The sequence below is a fragment of the Falco punctatus genome (assembly GCF_963210335.1).
Source record: "Falco punctatus genome assembly, chromosome: Z".
Taxonomy (NCBI): Eukaryota; Metazoa; Chordata; class Aves; order Falconiformes; family Falconidae; genus Falco; species Falco punctatus.
The window spans coordinates 44319481-44342412 of record NC_137586.1 but is presented as its reverse complement, the minus strand read 5'-3'; the positions used below and the strand labels follow the sequence as shown (position 1 = coordinate 44342412).

At 35.9% G+C, this 22932-nt stretch overlaps 1 protein-coding gene across 7 annotated transcripts in view; it reads left to right on the top strand.

The window, feature by feature from the left end:
- Positions 1-22932, top strand: part of TUT7 (terminal uridylyl transferase 7) — a 44460-nt gene that overhangs the window by 12164 nt on the left and 9364 nt on the right. For all 7 annotated transcript variants that reach the window (XM_080371084.1, XM_080371080.1, XM_080371079.1 and 4 more), the window contains exons 6-24: positions 926-977; positions 2740-2809; positions 3678-3804; positions 4528-4647; positions 5638-5769; positions 6510-6690; positions 7065-8200; positions 8328-8478; positions 9172-9258; positions 10116-10216; positions 10726-10783; positions 11484-11587; positions 12532-12621; positions 12713-12826; positions 12929-13006; positions 13646-13823; positions 14535-14582; positions 14685-14776; positions 15211-15326. In XM_080371084.1, coding sequence (XP_080227210.1) covers positions 926-977; positions 2740-2809; positions 3678-3804; positions 4528-4647; positions 5638-5769; positions 6510-6690; positions 7065-8200; positions 8328-8478; positions 9172-9258; positions 10116-10216; positions 10726-10783; positions 11484-11587; positions 12532-12621; positions 12713-12826; positions 12929-13006; positions 13646-13823; positions 14535-14582; positions 14685-14776; positions 15211-15326 — 3035 coding nt within the window. The remainder of the gene's footprint in view (positions 1-925; positions 978-2739; positions 2810-3677; positions 3805-4527; positions 4648-5637; positions 5770-6509; positions 6691-7064; positions 8201-8327; positions 8479-9171; positions 9259-10115; positions 10217-10725; positions 10784-11483; positions 11588-12531; positions 12622-12712; positions 12827-12928; positions 13007-13645; positions 13824-14534; positions 14583-14684; positions 14777-15210; positions 15327-22932) is intronic.

Genomic DNA, 22932 nt, shown 5'->3' with positions numbered 1-22932 from the left:
CACTTTTTATGAAAATGCATAAGGTAAAACAGAGCTAGCACATTAAAATGGTCTTAAAATAATATTCCTGGCTTCATACAGCAGTAGTGGTCAGGCAGTATAATACAGCTTTCTGTTTTATTGAATCTTTCTTCTGAAAAAAACACTCCAAACATCTGTATTCCTAGAAATCCCATGAGGCAGGTCATTATTTAGCTTCTCTTATATCTGGAATAAATAGCACTTCCATGATCTTGTTTCTGTATCGATATATGCACATTGGAGTTTGATTGCTAGGTTATTTTTCAGCCATGAACCCATCATGTCATTTCTATGTGAAGTAATTTAAAGTCTTGATTTGTATAGAAACAACTAGCATAACAACTTTGTGCTTGAACATGGAAAAGAAAGACTGTGAAGAAATTTTGATTCCGTACTCTAACTTATTCCTGCTGTAGTTGAATTGGCAGTCTTAGTTAGAATTTTGCATTTCCTCTAAGAAACAAAGATGGCAATGTTGCAGAGAAAAAAAGAATTATTCAAGTGCATATAACTTAGCAAAGCTATGATTCCAATCTTTGACATAAGGTAGATCCACTGTCAGAAGGCAGTCATATTTAAGCACAGTGAAACAGTATTTATGGTGGTGTGTTTTTCTCACAACAAAGTCTGTGATAGAGGTAAAAATAGCTTTACTTACAATTACTTCAGGATTTTATGTTTTTCTTAAAAATAAGCAGTTTTTGTTTCTTTTGATACAATTTAGGGATAGCCAAGGACTAAGAAGTTTTTTCTCAGATGCTGTAACTTTGTTTCCTTCTTGCTGCCTTCTCTGGAAGACAAAAAAAGTGGCCTAATGGACGATGTTTTAAATTGTATTTTTTTTAATTGTGGGAAATCACCACTTTGACAGCTATGAAAACAGCTTTATTACTTGTATTGACAGATGACTCAACCAGATGTTCTCCTGCTTGTGCAAGAAAGTCTCCAGAACAGTGGTAAGAAAAAGTTGCAGCTTTCTCGATTGCATTAAACTGTTACTGCTTAGTATTGTTGAATTCCAACTCTGAACAGGTAAACCACATGCTCTTCTTTTTTTAGAAAGAAGTCAGACTTAAAAATACTGCAGGAAATCATACATTGACAGAACTATTTGATATTCAGTTTTGTGATTATTGAAGTCCCATCATTTGTGTTGATATGAGAAATTCCTATTGGAAGGTTTTCTTCTACATTATAAGTGAAGATGTCATTAAACGTAAGGTAGACTGTGCTTTCTTCCCCAAGACTACTCTGTTAGCTATGTATAGTACAGAAAGTAGCCTAAGTTCTTCTAACGTGATCAGAAACTTGGTAACATACTGTCAGGTTGTGGTCTCTCTTCGTATAATTATGGGCACATGCCCGTTAGTACAGTGAGACCGTGTACAGATGGCTGCACACAGACACATGGGGTTTTTTTCAGGTAATGAATACAACTCTATGCATTAATACAGGCAAGTAAAGTTTAAGACCTTTAAAAAAGAATGCACTTAAACCAATTCAATCACGTGCAGGCAAAAAAAAATGAAAAGATGGAAAGCAAACTCTGTCTTTTTAAATGCAGATTGCAAAAAAATAGCTTTACTACTCTCTTGCCCTGCTTTATGCCTGCAGTTGGGAAACCAGACTGTATGGTTCCAAACATGTATATAAAATGTGCATATATTTACTGACCTACATTTTTCTCATTGCCACCCCCACACCCATTGTATGTGCTGCTTCTGGTCTGGTCAAATGACCATTATTGTCTTTGAGAATGGGGTTATTGTTCAACCGGACTAGGAGAATGAAGACCCAGATCCCATAAGAAGTTAGGATCGCTAACAGGTTTTGAAAGCAAGCAATTAACATTTAATGCAAAGCTTTTTTCTGCGTGTCAGAAGATAAAGGCACAGAGCATTAGGTGTTTGAGGTACCCCAGTGGTAGAAACAAGATGTTTTTCAAAGTAGCAAAGTGTTCAGCTGGTTAGGTAACATCAAGAAGACCTTGTCATTTCAGGATTTCTGACTTGAATATCTAAAATTGTTTCGTAGTTTCCTTTCTACCTGGCTGAGTGAAACAATAAGGCCTCAAAAAAAAAAAAAAAGCCCAGTTTGGATCAGTAAACTTCGTTTGGGGAAGACTGCAGTGGCTTCTCTACTTTTTAGAGTTAAGATAAAAATGTAGCTGAATTGTATTTGGAATACTATATAAAGAGTAAGAGGAAAATATAAAAAATTAAGCACTGCAAGAAGACATTACATTGTGCCAGTAAGCCTGTGCTGTGCTTACACAGAGCATTTTTAGATTGCCAGGGAAAATAAACTTCGATATTTTCTTTATGTGTAGTACTGACATAACGTTCTGTGTCTTTCATCTCTTACACTAATGTTTTTTTTTATAGATGTTATTGGTCTGTCTGTATGCCTGGATTACTGAAGCCAGCACTTCAACAAAATATACCTACTTAATTATACATACAGTGTATATGAATTTTGAGAAGTTCCTTGAGTATTTTCTTACCAGTGCTTATCATAGAGTATAGACCATACTCATCACATGAAAAACTTGTTTTAAAAGTGACAGGATTAATTTATCAGATGTACTGTTATTTGTCTCAAAATTAGTCATTAAGAAGTTGAGGTTCTAGCTATACTTCTCTAGTTGCATCCAGTTCAACATATTTTTTGTCACCACCATGCTTAACGTGGCTTCTTCTTTTTCTTTCTCCCACCTAGAATCCTTTACGGAAGTTGATGCAGATTTCCATGCTAGAATACCAGTGGTGGTGTGCAGAGAAAAGCAAAGGTCTCGGTTGTCACTTTGTGTGTTCTAATAGTATATAGCAATGTAAATTGTATGTACCAGCATCAGAAAAATGACGTTTCTGTACTAAATTAATACATATCCATGGATCTTGAAACAAACTAACTCATGGGCAAGTCATTCCTAGCCTAGAATAAGAGGGTAAGGGTTGTTCTGTCCTCAGCTGTGTATTTCTCAATCCCTTTGACCATTATGGCTTCCAGCATGTACCCTTACCCACCCTTCCATCTGGGATAACTGCTTAATGCAGAAACTTTCCTTCCTTATAGGTAGTGTAGATACCATATTAAATTACGGATTTCTGTAAGGGCAAGATCAGCTTGCTTAGCTTCACTAGTATTTTGAGAACAAATGAAAGATGTTTTATTTTGCCCATTTAATGGATATCACTTAAGATTAATGAAAAATCCTATAAGCAGCCAGTGATACAGAAAAATTACCAGTTATTTGCTGCTACCTGGATCATTCAGTATTTGAAAATATTTCTTGTGTTGTGGAAACAGCATAGAAACTAGTTTTCTTATGGGTATGGTATGGGAAGATGGTTTTGATTCATGAAGGAAGTTGGTACTATAACTTTTTTAGTTCAGTGAATTAATGTGGTTAGAAACAAATACTTAAATTGTATTTGGAAACACTTTTACAGAGAATTATGATGCCTATCTTTTAAACCTAACCATAAATAAAATTGGTTTTCCACTCTTCTTTTAATGTAGATACGGTATCTTTGAGAGGCTGTTAAGTCTTTCCTTACAGCCTTCTGCTACACAGTTTTGTGAGATGTTACCTGACCTATGGCTGTTCTTACAAAACCTTCAAGATCTTTTACTTTGTTCTTTTTGGGGTTTAGTGGCCTTATTTGTAAAGTGAGTGCAAGGAATGAGAATGCTTGTCTGACAACAAACCATTTGGCTACACTTGGAAAACTGGAACCTACTGTAGTACCTTTAGTGGTTGCCTTCAGGTACTGGGCAAAGGTAAGTCTCATTTGGATTCCCCCAGCTTTAAGTAAATATTGAATCAACATTGATATTATGCTGGTAAGACTGTAGGTGTGGTTTAGGAAAAGTTGGAAAAAGGATATATAATCTTTTTTATAACTTGTAAATTTTATAAGTGATACAACTATCATTTGTGTTTTAAAAAGTTCCACTGAACTTCAGAAGTAGAATTTTGAGCTTCAGCCAATGTCGTGCAGACCATAACTATCCTGCTCTGTTACCAAACAAGTCAGAGGGATGTATATGAAATGGAATTACCAGTTTCCCTTAAACTTAATCAATCATGAAAAACATGAAAGGAAAAAGCTGCTTTGTTGCTATATGTAGATGAAAACTCTTGCAAATTGAAATAGCTTGCTTCAAAACTTTGTGTGCCTGCAATTAAAATAGGATTTGAGAAAAAGATTGAAAAACTTTTTATTTTTATTATAGCTATGTAAAATGAGTTGTCATTCTTTGCAAATGTGCTGTATGCTCTCTGCATCCTATGGTTCTTACACTGAAAATGCTATGGTAGTAACATCAGTCCAATAAATACACAAGCCTTCACAACAAAGTCCATCTCGTAAGAACTTAAAGATGTCTGAGTTTCTGTACTTAATGTGACAGACTTCTGAACAGTAATGAAAAGAGTATTTTTCACAGTATCACTTGAAACCTTAATGACTTATTGACCTTAATGACACATTATTTTTACAGTTGTGCTGTGTTGATCGTCCTGAAGAGGGAGGCTTGTCACCTTATGTGTTTGCTTTAATGGTTATTTTCTTCCTACAACAGAGGAAAGAGCCTTTTCTACCTGTCTATTTGGGATCATGGGTATGTATTAATACACTGAATAGTATGAATGAGAGGACCAATCACTTGTGGCGTGTAACCTGTCAGCTTCTTGCTATTCTGAGCAAGCCATAAGCCAGACATTTCTGCAGGAATTCAGAAAGGAGCAATGCAGCCACACTACACCTAATGTTTGTATGCTTGGCTGTAAGCATGTGACTCACAGTCCTAGTCCTGGAATTAAGTGCTCTGTTGCCCCTTTTGTGAGTAAGGAGAGCTGGGCATTAAGTAAGGCATTTCATAGCAATGTACTTCGTCATTTCTTCAGCCTTTTTTTCAGGGTTATGAGAACTATGAATTCACATATTACATCCTAAAACAACATCTTGGATTTTAACATCTAATTCTTCAAAATGTAGACCATAGTTGGGGAGCACACTGGTGTGATATCTGGCAGAAGTATCAGACTAGGGGTTTAGCGCATGTATTTCTTGGGTGTAGAAGCTGAAATGCATCTTAATATCAGAAACTGTATTACAGGCACAAATCCAGAACCCAGTTCTCTAGGACATCGTTCAGGTGTTATATTCATGATGCCCGTTTTTCTTCTTAGTCACCTATTATATTTAGTGTGCATGTTCCAGTTTCCATAACCAATTACATGGGCCTTGCAGTTAATAATTTCCTTCAGTATGTGACTGACTCATTCCCAAAGCCTCTCCACACTCTGCACTGAATGAGAGAAATGTCCTATACTACTATATGGCTGTATAATTAAAAAATACACATTTATGCTTGTGTTATGTGCAAAGACAAGGTTCAATACATATGAATACCCTTTAAGAAGCACTCCTGAAAGCTTTTTGTAAAGAAAAACAGGAAGAAGAGAGAAGCAGATTAGGGCATATTCTAGGCCTGGAAGAGCTATTTTTGAACTTTGTTCTGTTGTAATTTGGTCTACTACTATGGTGGGGGTGAGATTTAAAGTTCACATGATGTTTAGCTGTATGTTTCTTTTTCTGTTTCCTTTAGATTGGAGGATTCTCATTAAACAAATTAACTAATTTTCAGCTGAAAGAAGTTGAGAATGATTCTGTGGTTTGGGAGCATAACCCAACTGATGATCCTGATTTGCCACAAGAAACTTACCCTAGAAGGGGCAAGGTCTGAACTATTTAATTTACTTCTGTAGTAGTCTAGCAATCATTGCTGTTCTTGAAAAAAGAATCTTCTACTTTAGTTTTGTGTTTGTTGCAAAACCACGAGCTGAACGGAGAGATTGCATGACTGCTTGATACAAGTTTTACTCTGCTTACGTCTTGATGCTAAGATGCTAGCAGGAGACATTTCCAACTTTTTTATAAGATCCTGGGTTTAAATCTGTTAGAAGAGAATATAGCTTATAGAGTTGAAGCAATTTTATCTCTGAATAAAGCTAAGCATATGAGAAATATTTCCTCTTAGCTTTGAACTGTTCTTACAAATTATTTTGTAACAAATTGGCAAGAAACATACTATTATATGATTGCATATTATTATGACAGTTAACAATACTTACTGGGGTCTTCTAAAAAATAGGCTATATCACCTATTCTGTCCATTTAGATTAGATGTGATATTTTCTTGGAAATTTATAAACTATGGCACAAAGACTTAATTAAGCAGTTCTTATTAATCATTGTTTCTGTACATTACCATTGCTGCAGTCTTTCATTTTGAATTTTTATAATCTGAGTTGATACTATCTCTTCCAACTTCTTAATTGCAGTTTTTATTGCAATTGCGAGACTATAGAAGCAACTATATATTTTGTAATATTACACTACAGGTGAAATATGAGGAAGCACAACAGCTAAACACCTGTGCATTAAATACTATTTCATCCTTTCTTCTGCAATTGACAGGTTCCCTTAGTGTTTGGTTCAGGACAGCAGTGTTCAGCACCTGCTGGTCAGCTATGGCTAGAACTACTTCGTTTCTATGCCTTGGAGTTCAATATGGCTGATTTGGTTATTAGCATACGACTCAAAGAAACAGTGTCTCGTGAATTGAAGGACTGGCCTAAAAAGCGCATTGCTGTAGAAGGTATATATATCAGCAAACTTCAAAGAACTCTTACTTCAGTTTTCTAGGGTACTGTCTTGGCTATTGGCATTGGGTGTAATAACTACTATGGAATTTTTCAATATTGGACTTGATTCCAAATAATATAGTAGCATATGTTTGGGAAAAAAAAAATCAATTTAAGTAATATTTCTCTTGGGTATTTTTTTAATGTTATCAAAAGCAATTAAATGGATTTAAAAATAGTCTTCGGTGCAATTAATAGATATTATGTCCCTACACAATGTTTTAGAGTAACTAACAGTAGTATATTCAAATTTTGTAAGAATGTTAAGTGTATTTTTTTAAAAAAAAGTTAACTGCTGCACTGCTGGCTCACTTCTTCTTTCTACTAGACCCATATTCAGTCAAAAGGAATGTGGCAAGAACTCTGAACAGCCAGCTAGTGTATGAGTATATTCTTCACTGCCTGAGAGCAACTTACAAGTACTTTGCCTTGCCTCACAAAAAAAGTGCAAAATTGAGCAAGAAGTCCCCTCCAAATGCCAGTGAGGAGAAATCCCAAATGCTAGACCATGGAAAAAATGCTGTAAAGCATGAAAATTCTGAGTTGCAGAACTTGGATGGTAGAACAAACACAGCAGTAGTGGAAGACTGCATAACAGAGACCACAAGTATGACCCAGGTACATACAGCTGGTCCTTCAAAACTGTGTGATGGCTCAGAAAGTCTCACAGAAGAAGAACTGGCTGTTGATACAAGTCATTTGGGAATTGCCCATGAAGATTCAGACTGTATAATTGAGGAATTTATTTCTGGAGATAATGAGGATTTTAAACCAATTTGTGAAGAGTCAGAGAGTGGAAATGAAGAGGAGGAAGAGGAGGAAGATGACCATGAGCACCAAAAAAGATGGACTAGTATCTTGGCTAGTGAGCATGGAATAGGTGAAGACAGTGATAGTGGAGATCTCCCTGTCACAGTGAGTGAGCATGACATAGAGACATGTAGCACTTCAGATTTAGAAGGTTTTCAAAATTCTGCACTTACAGAGAGTGATGAGTTTGGCTTAGAGTGCAGTGGTGTAATGGATGACAAGATTGACATTGATGAGGAGAGCACTGAAGGTACTGATGAACTGGATGAATCCCCAGAGAAATTCCAACGTTCAGCACAGACACAAATATCCCAGATGATTAACTGGGATAAAAAGGAGGAAGAGGAAGGAGAACCAAGTCGTCTAAACCAGAGAGAATGTGGTATTATGATAAGAGCTGGAGATGAACTGGGTGACACATACACTGGATCTGGAGATGATGATGCACTGTCAGAGGAGGAAGATTTTTCCATCCTAAATAAATATGAGAACAAACATTTCAAAAAAAATGTGGACGGACCTCTGAGGATCCATTTGAGTCAAGAAGATCTTACTGAGAAGGGAAGCCTTTTTGATGAGAACACAGTGATAGAACAGTGCTTAGAATCTGAACTTTTTTATGAATTCAGTAAATCAGCTTTTACAAAGGGCAAGGTAAGCAAGCTGTATCAGAACATAATCATACTGCTTTCATTCTGTTATCAGTTCTATGAAAGTTCTATGCTCAAACTCATTTAAGTATTATAGTTTTTAAAACCAATCTTGCTTTGTGTCCATTCAGTCTCCTACAGTTGTATGTACCTTGTGCAAACGGGAAGGTCATTTAAAGAGGGATTGTCCAGAAGACCTGAAAAAAATTGAGCTTGACCCACTGCCAGCACTGACACCCAAATTTTCAGTTATTCTAGATCAAGTTTGTGTCCAATGTTACCGTAAGTTGTTTTTTTTAATTTGACTATTGTGCGGTAGAAAAAGAATTGCAAAAAATAGTTAAATAAACACAGGCTCATGGGGTTAAAAAGGGGGGTGGTTTATTTGGTACACTGCATCCAACTCTTAGATACAATTCCAAGATTTATATGGGCTTTAATAGGACTGAGTAGCTTGTATCTAGAGAAGTACAAAATGCTTAGGCTTATCTTCCACACAGTGTCTGTCTGATTACTTATTTAGGCATCTTAATATACTTTCTAAGAGTTTTAATTTTGGGTGGGCTTTTTGACTGATTTTCATCTCTGCCTACTTTGAATTTTGTTACTGTTCCTTACCTTGTAAACAAAGACTTCAGGGCTCTAGAAAAAATGGCATCAAAATACTGTTTGGTAACACTTCTCCACTTTTGCTCTTTTCAGAGTGACCCTCCTTTCTTTCTCGCCATTTCTGACCAGACAAAATGCATATTTGTCTAATTAATGTTTTTCTTTGAACAGGTATTTCTCTTCTACTTCCTCCTTGCTCTCTTTCCTTCACATGTGAATCTTCTCTTGCTTTTTATCTTCTCTCCCTGCCCCCCACCCCACCCCCCTGCTGTAAACCCTTCACTTTTCTAATTTGAATCTTTGCTGTTGACTCTTTCTGCAGATCAGTTTGCCTAATTTTTTATGTTGTCTGGGTTTTTTTTTAAGATGATTTTGCTACAAATGTTGTAGAAGATGAGGCTCGGGAATTTATAAGGCAAAACTTGGAAAACTTCATTAGACAGTATTTCCCAGGTAACTAGGCAGTTCTGGCTTTACGTTTATACTTTGGTGTGCTCATACTTGAGTATTGTCCAAGAAAATTTATCATACCAGCATAATAAACACTTGAGTTTTGAACATTTAGCATATATTGTTGCTCAGCATTGCTATACTTCATTAATTAATTTATATTTTAAGTCTTTTAAGGCTTTGGTGTAAGTCTTTTTTTTTACTTACTCATATATACAGCACAGTAGGAAGGAACAGTGGCAAGTTAAGGAGAAAACAATCAAAGTAGTAGTGGAATGGCTTTTTAATTGTTATTTTAGCCTTATTCATTAGCCATACTTTTTGTTGTTGTAAATGCTCTTACAAACAACAAATTTTGCTTAGTCATTCTTACTGAAACTTAATGGGTTTGGAATATTTTAAAATACAGGCATAACATCTCGTCTCTGCAGAACCTAGCTATTTGAATGTTTTTTTCCTGTTTCTGGAGTTCTTGGCTGTAACACCTGGACTTCAGTGCATAGTCTTTTGAAATTAGCAAAAGAGTTGTTGGGGCAGATATCCCTTATACTGAAAATCTCTGTAGAGAGCAGTCTTTTTTTTTTTTTTTTTTTTTAAATCAGATTTCAGCTCAGACCTGCATGCTGATGATTTATTTACTGGAAAACCCAAGTTGTATATGGATCTGTCAAACTGCTTATTTGAACCAATAAAAGTAGAGATTCTTTCCTTGTCAGAAAAGTTGATAAGAAAGTAAGTTTAGATGTACCGTAGAAAGATAGTAATGTTTTCAAGCCTGTATTAAAAGACATGCAGTAGTTTGAAGCTACATACAATTTGAGATTCTGTGATAGTGTTATAACCCATCACATCTTTTACAGGAACCAAGCTGAATTTGTTTGGGTCTTCAAAAAATGGTTTTGGCTTCAAACAAAGTGACCTTGATATCTGTATGACGATAGATAGGCTGGAAACTGCTGAGGTAGATTGAAAAGATTTTATTTTTTTTTAAATAAATGAAAAATGTTATGGTTATATTGTGTATATAGTGTAACATCTATTATTTTATAAACACAAATAGGTGCCACAAAGGCAGATTATTTTAGGGGGGTTTGCTGTTGGTTTAGGCATGAGTTTAAGAACTGCTCTCAGTAGCCATTTTTGTTCTGAATTTTGCACTGCCATTACTTCTAGCATTGGCTGTGCAGATAAAAAGCATGCTTTGTAGCATAAACAACTAGGAATGGGGGACAGTGGAAAAGGACACCAATCTCCTTTCATGCCTAGTATAAACTTTCTAAAAGCCTATGTTAAGATACTACCTAGTGTTGATTTTACAAGTGCTATTTTGAAACAATTTCTGGTATTCACATAATTCTGTGTAATATGAGAATCGATTATACAGCTTTAAGCTTAATTGCAAGTGATAAAAGGTTTGCCTAAAACACTTAGAGTAGATACAACTTTCAACTTTTTTTTTTAATGTCTTAGGGACTTGACTGCATCAGAATCATTGAAGATTTAGCAAAAATTCTCAAGAAGCAGTCAGGTAACTCTCTTGAAAATTAAAAGAAGCGGTTCTGTTTATGTGACTTCACTTGCTGTAGTGAGAATGATCTAGGGCACTGTAGATGAAAATCATTAAGATTAAACTGTGCTGAAGAGCTTAATGCAAGAGTGAGTTATATGTTGTGAACATGTGGATTTATTTTTCTTTGCATATGTGGGTTTATGAGGTTATAATATTACAGGATCACATCTGAATTGGACAGATAGAATATTTATAACCTACATGCATAAGAACAAATCTTAAGTTAAACATTGACGCTTCAAGTTAGTAGTTATGTTGTTTTTCTATGTTCAGTGCCTAATAAATTAATATAAAAGATAGACTGATTCAAATTTGCAATGGAAAATTACAATTTTATAGTGCTTGTTTTGGTGTCTCACATGAATTTAATATAATTGGAGTGAACTATCAAAGACCTCTTAAGCTTATTTCCTGTAACATTTAGACTGATGTTTGTTTTATTGGGGGGGCTAAATGTATGTTTGTATATATTATGTTTAGCAGATTCAACATGTTTGATAAATGCCTAAAATCAATATTGAAATATAACTGAAGTACAATTTTGGTATCAACTAAGATTTTATTTTGTAGCCTTTTTACTACAGTCTGGGTTTATCTGTAGAGCATTTGATAGTCACGACTGTTTGCAGTCATTCAGTAATCAAACATTTCATCCTAGGTTTAAGAAATATCTTGCCTATAACAACTGCTAAAGTCCCAATTGTCAAATTTTTCCATGTCAGAAGTGGTCTTGAAGTAGACATCAGTTTATATAATACTCTGGTAAGGTTATCTCCTTTTTCTATTTTTTTGTTAACAGAGAAATGTGGGTCTGCTTCTTGAGATTGAAGTGATTGTTTTGTTGAGGTTCAATAATCAATTGTTTCCAATTACCTTTTTTTTAATTTGACTATGAGTGGAGTCAGTTGCACAATTGTGACTTTAGAGTTGTCACTTCCCTAAGAATATATATTGCTCCTCAGTAATAGTGAGAAATAGTGGTTTAGGTGTTTTAAGTCTCTTTGTAAATGAGAGAGACAAAATATAACTTCAGCTTTCCTACACTCCACTTCCCATCACAGCTCTTGCTTAGCACTGAGACCTAGAATAGTGATTTTGAGCTCAGCTTGCCTGAACTGGAACATGAACAAAAAAACCCCACAAGTTCTTGGCTAAATACTTCAAAAACAAGTTTAGGGTTTTTTTTTAATGTCTCTGAACTTCAAAAGCCAGTTCCTTGGAACATCTAAGGAAAGTAAGTTTTAGACCCAAATAATCCTGAAGTTCTTGTATGAGCTCAATGGGAGTCTAGAGGAAGACACCTCAACCACTAAGCAAGTCTGAAAGTTTTTCTCTTCAAGTTATGCATCCGTGCGAGTCAGCTGATAGGTCTCAACATTTCTGGGCTGAAATCTCTTAGTTATATGACCAAATACTTAGAAAATGCAGTATAAGATAATGCGTCCCTTGCGGAAGTACTGTTCTGTGAAGGCTGCTTGTAACACTTCTTCACAGATTAAGGATGTTGATCAGGTTTTTAACAGAGCAGGTGATAACCAACCTCATTCGCTAAATGCTTCCTTTCTCAGTATACATTCTACTATGCAGGACTTCACTTCTGCATTTCTGAGCACACAGCTAGAGGCTTTTGGTTTTCACGTTTTCAGATTATTCCTTCATTACTTCAGAGCTCTTATATCTTCAATGTGACTTCCTTATTTTTATAGGCCTTGCATAACACAAGACTCCTGTCGTCATATGCAGCCATTGATCCTAGAGTGAAATACCTGTGTTACACAATGAAAGTCTTTACGAAGGTAAGTATATCTCAGATGTTCTAGAAGTAGTAGTGCCTGCAGCAAGAGATGATAACCATACAAGATACAAACGGAGTGTTTCTTTTTCTAGATATGTGACATTGGGGATGCATCTCGAGGTAGCCTTTCTTCTTATGCATATACTCTTATGGTGCTTTATTTTCTTCAACAGAGAAATCCACCTGTCATCCCTGTTCTTCAAGAGGTACAGTATGTTGAGAAACAAGTTATCTGTACACAGTATTGACCAGAATGTCAGTGCTGAATCTGAAGGGCTCTTGTAATGACTTTAATATTATGCTTTTAGATCTACAAAGAACCAAAGAAACCTGAAATTTTAGTTGATGGCTGGAATGTTTATTTCTTCGATAAGATAGAGGAGTTGGTGAGTAAATCAGGTTAATTTGAAATGGTGTTACCAGTAGATTTGCAAATGAAAAATAATTACTTTTAAGAAACATTGTCCTCAGATATGGTGTCTGAATATAGAAACTGAAGTGGAGTAGCTATTGCTTTGAAAATCCTAATCCCATGCTGTAAAGCTTTAAGAATGTGGTCGGTTGTAATTAAACTGTGGGGAAAAAAAAAATCTGTAAAATCTGAAAAAATAGATTAAAAAAATTATTTTAAGATCTTAGTGAAGATTAATTGCTGTATGTGTCACATTACTGGGTGGAGATAACTCCTCCAAATACCAGCTGCATTTCTAGTTATAGCTGATTGATCCTGTTTAATGATTTTGTGTTAAATAGGCACATAAAGGGAATTAATAGTTTTTTTATATAACAGGTAAAACCTGAATGTCGAAGTTTTATTAATTCTTCACTTTGTAATATTTTTTAAAATACTACACAATTTTAAAATCAATATTGGATTATTAATACCCATTATGAATGGAAGTATTCTGGTGTAATTCAGTTGTGCTTCTTTATAAAACAGACTTACATTGTTTGAGTTTCCTAGTTATGAAAATTATTCTGCTTAATTTAAGTACTGGAAATAAAAATGTTTCTGTAATTTTCAGTCATCTGTTTGGCCAGACTGTGGCAAAAACACAGAATCTGTTGGGCAGCTGTGGCTGGGACTTCTCCGTTTCTACACAGAAGAATTTGATTTTAAAGAGCATGTTATCTGCATTAGGAGAAAAAATCTGCTTACAACTTTTAAGAAACAGTGGACCTCCAAATACATTGTAATTGAAGGTACAAGCACATGAAGTACTTGAATATGTGGCATTTCCTTAATGACCACATGAAAAATTTGATCTTTCGACAAGACTTATTTATTTTTCTGCTACTAGATTATCAGTTATTTGCTCATGTTTTGAAATAATCACAAAATTCCCATTGAGTCTCAGTAGGGCTAAAAATTATTCTTGGGTTCTTTTTCTCTACTAAAAAGAAGCTGCAAAGCAGACTTCCTACTTTTCATGATGACAGTAACTGACAGAAAAATAGATTTAACCAGATCATTTGGAAAAGAAATCAGCTGTAATGCAACTGAGGTTTCTCATAAATACTAATTTTAGCTGTGTCCGTATTTCCATGACCAATTTAACCCTGCATGTGATTACACTGTTAAGTAATGCCATGGTCTTTAACAAGAAAATGCAGTGATGTGTTTTAGAAATGTTCCTTAAACCATTTTCTGGCCCATATGACTTCCATGGAAATGATTTCCACTCTCTTGCCTGCACATTCAACTTATTCTTTTACAATACTTCAGTCAGTTCAGAGCTGCACAGCTGTGTTCCCTCGTCCATGGCGTTAATTTATTTTCAATAAATTTGCAAAAGTTTGATTTCAGTATCTTAAATCTACATTGGGAATGGCTGCCTTGGGTTGTTCAGGGCAAAATCAGCAATGTATTCATACACATGGACTTGAGTAATGCTTGTAATGCTTTTTGTACAGACCCCTTCGATTTGAACCACAATCTTGGAGCTGGATTGTCAAGGAAAAGTAAGTCCTCTGTTAACAAAGCTGGTTACAAAGTGAAGAGCTTGTCTTAGATCTTGCTGATGTTTGGATAATGTTTTCTCTTATTTTTTTTTTCTTCCCCAGTGACAAATTTTATAATGAAGGCTTTTATCAATGGTAGAAGGGTATTTGGTACTCCTGTAAAAATATTTCCCAAAGAATATCCATCAAAAATGGTAAGTTGCTTCTAGGAGCAGTATGTGCATGCTGTGGGGTGTGTATACCTTACCACTTGCAGGGGTATGGTTGCACTCTTTTTAAGCACTTCTCTCAAATTTCAACAGTATTCAAAATCCTTACAGGAGTTATTGCTTCATGTTGTTTGCATGTAATATGTGGTGGCATGCAGACTACTTGTACTGGCTTACACATTTTAGTCCCTATCAAAACTGGCTTACCATTTCTTAAAACTGCAGCTTTAAAAATATCTTGCAGACACAGGCTGCCTGTAAAAAGAGGCCAGTGGCCAGTTAAATCTCATCAGGTCTTTCAGGAGTTCAGCTATGTGCACCAGGTTTATTCTTCTCTGTAACTCTTCTTGCTGTTTTAACACTTACTTGATTCCCAAGTGTACGGGTTTTCACTTTTAAATGAACGATTTCTTCTTCAGGAATACTTTTTTGATCCAGAGGTATTAACAGAAGGAGAATTGGCACCAAACGATAGATGCTGCAGAAGCTGTGGTAAAATTGGCCATTTCATGAAAGATTGTCCCATGAGAAGAAAGTGAGTATAGTTTTGGCATCTGTGTGGAACTTCTTAGGTTTGTGTAGTAGAAAGATTAGGATGGTAATGCTAAAGCGAAACTAGATGCTGCAGGTTTTCTTTAAAGTGTATCACTACTAGTTTTGGCAGTGCTAGATGGTGTTAGTTTTTTACAATTTTGGTCTGTATTGAGTCATGACATAACTTTAAGAATCATCTGTAGTGGTTTTTAACAGAATCTCTTCATAGAAGGCTGCAAAACTACTTTAAGGTAGTAATGCTGATTCTGCACTTCATTATACAGGAAGCAACAGTCAAAGAGAATCTAAATGCAGAGCTGAATAGCTGTGTGCTGTGAAAATCACTCGTGAGAGCATTTATGTATTTTCACTTAATAGCTTCTACTTCATCAAGACAGGTTTTTGGCATGAACTGTTCAGAGCGATGCAATTCATGTCAAAAACTGTTTTCTGTCAAAGGTTCATTGTCAAACGACAGTGTCACAGCATTGTTTTTCTACAGCACACACATATGAGAAAAATGTCCTGTTTTACATCCAAGAGATTTCCTGATCCTGAGTAACTAGATGCCCAAAATTCAGCAACTGTCATCTTGTAACAAGTGAATGCTAAGCTGATCTTTCTGCTTTTCATATTATGAATGGTTTAAACTTAAAACTGATCCACTGATTATTTTTTTCCTAGTTAAGACAAAGCTCTTGAAAGACTTCATGTCTAAAATAGTGAAAATTGGCAAATAAAACTTCAAGAGGACAAAATCTTGAAAGCCTTTGTTCTTACTTGTAAGGTGAATGGAAAAATCTAACCTTTGTTTAGAGTATGTTAAAAGCTGTAACTAAAACTCACCTGCACTTTTATTTAAGTGGGTAAAAAGCTACTTACATCAGATCAGATGAAGTAGCCTTTCTACTACACAACAGAAGATGGTGAACTTACATTGTTGAGACTGAATTTGGGAATTTATTCAACTCAGCAAATGCAAATACAGTAGCTGATGACAGTTTGAAAATAAAGAATGCTGAAGATGATGTTAGTCTACTCAATGTCTGAGCTGCTGTCTCAGATGCAATGGATTTTTAATCTTATTCTGGAGTGAAACCCCAGTTCATATGGTCCCCATGTTACCGAAATCTCGGAATGAAGAACTTATCGACACCAATGTGATGTAGATAAGCAGACACTTCTTTATTAACGGCCGGGTGCGTGAGTGAGTCCTCTCACGATCAACGCACACCATGGTTCAAAATCATACACCTTATATAGAACTCATTCATACATATTCATTAAATATTCCTGCATAATCATAAGATTTCCCATAAATCATTAACATACTCTCCTCCCATATCCGATTCTGCGCAGTAAAGCTTAGAAAGGTCCGGAAATGGGTCTGGGGTATGATTTGGGTAGGTGGTATATGAGTCGGTGGTCGCGATCTCCCCCTGCCGGAATTACCTTTCACTTAAGGTAACTGTTTCTTGGCCGGCAACTATGGGTTGCTTCACTCGACTCTCCCCAGTTCACATTAATGCTCATTTTGACATTTTAGTACATTCTCCTAGGTTACATATAAACAATCATCTCAAACCTTAAGTCTGTTATCTAAGTTCTAAACATTCCTACTAGGTGATTCTGACCAATACCTCCGGCCTTGGTACGGGGCTGTACAGAGGATTTTTATAGCAGCTTTTACTATGGAAGTTTCATTAAAATATATTTCTTATCCTTCTATATTTCTATTACATGATTGATTTTATAAAATCAAATAATCAATCCATCAAAGTCAATCAATCTTAACTTATTAGCAAATCTATAACATTTCCCCCCCTTTGAAAGTGTTGAAAATTATTATTTCAATACTTTCACATTATTTACGTATCATTTGTTTCAACATATTTTGGTGGTGGGCTATACCTTGGTGGACTAGTTGGTACTTCTCTCATGATCATACAATTGACTGCAATTCTATTGTTAAACTGCTTCTTCAAACATGCATATACTAGCATGATCATCAAAAAGACAATCAGTAACAAAAACAAAGTTTTGATTATGGATTGTATCCAAGAGCTCAAGTTCCATCCTAATTTGTTAAAAATTTTCCCTAACCAGTCTTCTGACATATCTTCTTGAATTGATTCTGTTTCTTTTTCAATTTTATCTAATAAATTGAAATCATGTTCCACATCTTGTGTGACATTTGGAATGTGGATACAACAGTGGTCCAGTTTATCTTTGAAATATCCACATACTCCATGTTCTTTAAGTAGGAGCATATCTAATGCCATTCTATTTTGTAAAGTCATTCTGGAGATTGCCTATAATTGTATATTCAATTCCTTAAACCCCTTTTTGGTAACGTTTGCTAATTTTTCCACTTGACCAGTTAACTTATAGAACCATGCTCTGTTTCTATAGGAAGCTATAGGATTTAAGTGATTCAAGTGCCCAGCCAATTTTCACTCCTGTAGATCGTTCATTCCAGCTATCATCATTTGTCTCAGATCTCTTTGTTCGTTTCAGTTCTAAATTTTCTAGGGATCCTCTAAAAGGTGATTTCTTCCAAATTGGACACAATGTTGGCATGCCTAAAGTAATTTGTTTCACTTTACAATCTAATGGTAGATGAGTTGTCCAGGTTCCATCTCTCAATGCCCAAATTAGATGTCCTGGACTTTGAATAGTAGATTTTCTACAACTAAACATACTTCCTTTTCTGGGTGTATAGGCGCTAGTTAGATTAAGAATATTCTTAAGACCTCGACAAAAACAACGATATTTTAAAACAGCGGCCAAAGGAGGGATTCTTTGAATTATTAAGTCTATATTGCTACAATCATACACTTTTTCACATTTCCACCATGACACTATTTTATTTTCCTTCTCTCCCAATGAAGTTGATCTATCATTGACCCAGGGTAATACTAAAAAACTTTTCCATCCCAGGTAAAACACCAAGAAGTTTTTGCCATATACTGAAAATGGGAATATAAGGTCATAGACCAAACTGAATCCCAAACTATTTCCTTTTCCTGTAGGGTTCAATTCTTTTTCTCACATTTTGTCTCGGTTATCCATACACTGGTGTTTGTTGTAGCCATTTTAGGGTAGTAACACCATCCCTTGTTCCCTATATCTCCATATAATCCCGGTTTTGCTACAAATCATCTTTTGCATTCCCAAATGGTTGAATATACTGGTGATTCTTCCCCAGCTTTAACATTTTGCAATTCCCAAGTTTCCCTAGGTTCTTGTTTACAATTCATTGTCCCATTTTCATATTCCAATTTGGTCAGATTCATGGTTAAGATTCCCCATGGAATAGATTCACCTACTGCCCTCAGTATTGGTAAACAAGCAGTGATCTGCATAACATTTTATAAATTGGCAAATCCTTTAATCAATCCTACCATCAAATTTTCCTCAGCCATTTGTTTGGGAATGTCAATCACTTGTTCTGTTTCTACTTGTCTTTTGTTCCTGTCCACCAAGTCAGCCCATGATCCCACCAACACTACCGACCAAAATAAAATCCAATATGAAAAATTAGACATGTTTCGGTGTCAATTTTAAAGTCTCTGGGTCACGATTGACAATTTTCCATGAAGTAGGTGCTTTCTTCACTCGAATATAATGTATCCAAGCATCTGATTCTGCTATCTTGATAGCTGTAAAAGTGGTTAACAGTACTTGAAAAGGTCCTTTCCAACGTTCCTGTAAAGGTTCGGAGGTCCAGGTCTTCACATAGACATAATCTCCTGGTTGGAAATCATGCACTGAATTTTCCAGGGATAAAGGTCTATTCCAAATTACTGCACTCTGAATTGCAGCCAAAGTTTTTCCTAGAGAAAACAAATAGTTATATACATCCTGCTTTCCTTTTACATGTATGTTTGGATTTGGTTCTGGAGACTCATATGGTTTTCCATATAATAATTCATAAAGACTGACTGAGGTTCCACTCTTTGGCTGTACTCTGATTCATAATAATGCCAATAAAAGTGCCTGAGGCCACTTTGGACTGGTTTCTTGACAAATTTTACTTATTTGTCATTTCAAAGTTTGATTCATCCTTTCCACTTTCCCACTAGATTGTGGTCTCCAAGACACATGTAAATCCCAATGAATACCCAGTATTTTGCTAACACTTTGGACTACTTCAGCAACAAAGTGTGGACCTCTGTCAGAAGAAATTCCAATAGGAACTCCAAATCTCGGAATTATTTCTTGTAATAACCACTTCACCACTTCTTTTGTTTGTGTGGTGCGACAGGGAAGGGCTTCTGGCCATCCTGTAAAAATATCAACCCCTACCAGGAGGTACCAGTACCCATTTTGTCTGGGTAGCTCTGAGAAATCTACTTGCCAATAATCTCCAGGTTGTGCATCAGATTTCAGTCTACCCATTTGAACCTTTTTCTTAATCACTGGATTATTCTTCAAACATACTTCACACTTTGCAGTTACCATTTTAGCTATTCCAAACATCTTAACTGATATTACTTGTTTTTGTAAAGATGTTACTAAGGCTTCTGCCCCCCAGTGACATTCTTGATGTCTCGTTTGAATTATCTCTCTCATCAAAAGAGGGGGAATTATTACCTGTGCATTAGGAGTTATCCACCATCCAGCTAAGTTTTTCTTAGCATTTAATAACTGACTCAATTTGTCATCTTCCTCTAAATATCTCGGTTTTTCCCTAGGAAGGGTTACTGTTTTAAAAGGAATTACTGCTATTTGCAATGCTTGTTTCTTTGCTACCTTTTTTGCTGTTTTATCAGCTAAATTATTCCCAGCTATTATTTTTGTATTCTCAATCTGATGTGCCTTACAGTGCATGATTGCTACTTGATCTGGCTTTTGAACTGCTTGCAATAATCGTAAAATTTCTGTTTGATGTTTAATGTTTGATCCTTGAGAGGACAATAATCCTCTCTCTTTCCACAAAGCTCCATGGACATGCACTACCCCAAAGGCATATTTTGAATCAGTCCAGATATTTACTTTCTTGTCTTTACTTAATCCTAGGCTCGAATTAAAGTGGTAAGTTCCGCCTTTTGGGCTGATGTGGTACTAGCCAATGCTCCTGCTTCTATAACTGTAGTCTCTGTTGTTACCGCATATCCGGCGTATCGGACTCCTTGTTCCATAAAGCTGCTTCCATCAGTATACAATTCCCAGTCTGGTCGCTCCAATGGTACATCCTTCAGATCCTCACAACTGGAATAAACATACTTGATGGTAGCCAAGCAATCATGTTCCAGTTGTCCTTCTTCCTGTATGGAACTTAAAAACACTGCAGGATTTACCAGGTTAGTTGTCTTTAGAATCACATCATCCTGTTCAGTCAATACCACCTGGTACTTCATCATTCGGCTGGGGGACAGCCAATGTCCCCCCTTCTGTTCTAGGACAGTTATCACCATGTGTGGAACATAGACTGTTATTGTTCTTCCCAAAGTCAATTTCCGAGCTTCTTGTATGAGCATTACTGTTGCTGCCACTGCTCGAAGGCAGTTTGGCCACCCTTAACTCACTGTGTCCAGTTGTTTGGAGAAGTATCTGACTGGTCGTTTCCAGCTTCCTATCTTCTGAGTTAACATGCCCAGTGCCAGGTGGTGCCTTTCATGAATAAACAACTGAAAATCTTTGGCTAAATCTGTAAGTCCCAAAGCAGGTGCAGACATTAAGGCACATTTTAACTCTACAGAAGCCTTTTGCTGTTGTGGGCCCCAGACAAAGGGAGAGTTCTTTTGGGCCTCTTATAGCGGTTTAGCTATTAGCCCATAGTTCATAATCCAAAGGCGACAACACCCAGTCATTCCCAAAAATGCTCTGAGTTCATGAATATTTCTTGGCTCAGGTATACCACAAATAGCTTCTTTGTGATCTTTTCCTAATTGTCGTTGTCCTTTTAAAATCTCAAAGCCCAGATATATCACAGTCTGGCAGGCTATTTGGGCTTTCTTCCTGGATACCTTGTACCCATTTAGTCCAGAAAATTCAAGAGGACAGTAGTCACCTGTATACAAGTAAACCTTTCTTCTGTAGCAATCAGTATGTCACCCACATATTGTAAGAGTAAATGTCCAGGTCTTGATTTATCCTGTTTCCAGATTTCAAGTTCCTTTGCTAACTGATTTCCAAAAATAGTTGGACTGTTTTTAAATCCTTGGGGTAATCTAGTCCATGTCAGCTGCATCTTTCACCCGGTTTGAAGATTTTCCCATTCAAAAGCAAACAGTTTTCTGCTTTCCTTTTCCAAAGGTATACAAAAGAAAGCATCTTTTAAATCAAGCACTGTAAACCACTGATAAGTCTCCCTTAACGCTGTTAACAGTGTATAAGGGTTTGCTACTACAAGATAAATATCCTTAACTATTTGATATACTGCTCTTAAGTCTTGCACCAGCCTATATTCACCTGAGGGTTTTCTGACTGGTAAAATAGGAGTATTATACTCAGATTCACATTCTTCCAAAATTTTATACTCCAAAAATTTATCAATTTCTTCAATTCCTGTCTCACTTCTGATTTGATTGGATATTGTTTAATTCTCACTGTTCCTGCGCCTTCCTTCAAATCTATTTTAACAGGCTCTGCTAGTTTCGATTTACCAGGAATATCTGTTTCCCATACAGTAGGGATCACTGCCAAATCCACCTCCGGTGGAATTTCTTGTTCCTTTACTCTTTCTTGTATCATCAAGATTTCTCCCATTTTTGACCCAGGTCTTTTCAAGAAAAGTTCTCCTTCATCAAAAACACTTTGTGCATTTAATTTGGATAACAAATCTCTTCCTAACAAGGGTATCAGACATTCTGGTACATACAAAAATTCATGTATAATTATCTTATTTCCAAATTTCAAATCCAGGGGTTGCAGAAATGGCCTGGTTTTGTTCCAATTTTTCCTTTACAGGTATTTAATACAAAAAATGTTGCTCCTGTATCCACTCCCAATCTCACAGGTTGAGCAACATTTTTTTTTCCCACTTTTTTATTATCAAAAGTTATAGCCATTACCAAATTATCTCTAATAGTTAGCTTACATTCATCCTGCCAATCCTTTCTTTGTCTTAAATAAAAGAACAAATCCACATTTGGCATTTTATTCCATTTCCCTTCTCTTTTACAATACAACATTAACTGCAAAATAGTGTTATAATTCAGTGTCCCATTCATGGGCCACTTTTCCTGATCATCCAATATATACAAAGGCCACCAATTATTACAATACTCAAATTATTACAATACTCAATCATCTGGCTCTTTTGCAGATCATCCTGTAAATTTCCCCAATGTGCCAATAAACATCCCAACAAAAAATTTTTCGGGATTTTGTCATTTACAGCAAGATTACCCATGCTTTTACTTTTAAACAACCGAGTTAACTTAGATGCCATGGTATAATCACTCACAGTACAATACACAATTATTCAACTCTGTCACTCCGATCCGCGGATCCACACTCCACACTCGCTTTCGTGCTCAATTGCACATCTCACCCTTACAGCCACACTCACACTTTTCCACAATTGTTACTTTAAACAAAGACATAAAACACAATATTATACACTTCTTGATTTTCTTCTCGATACACAGACACAATAA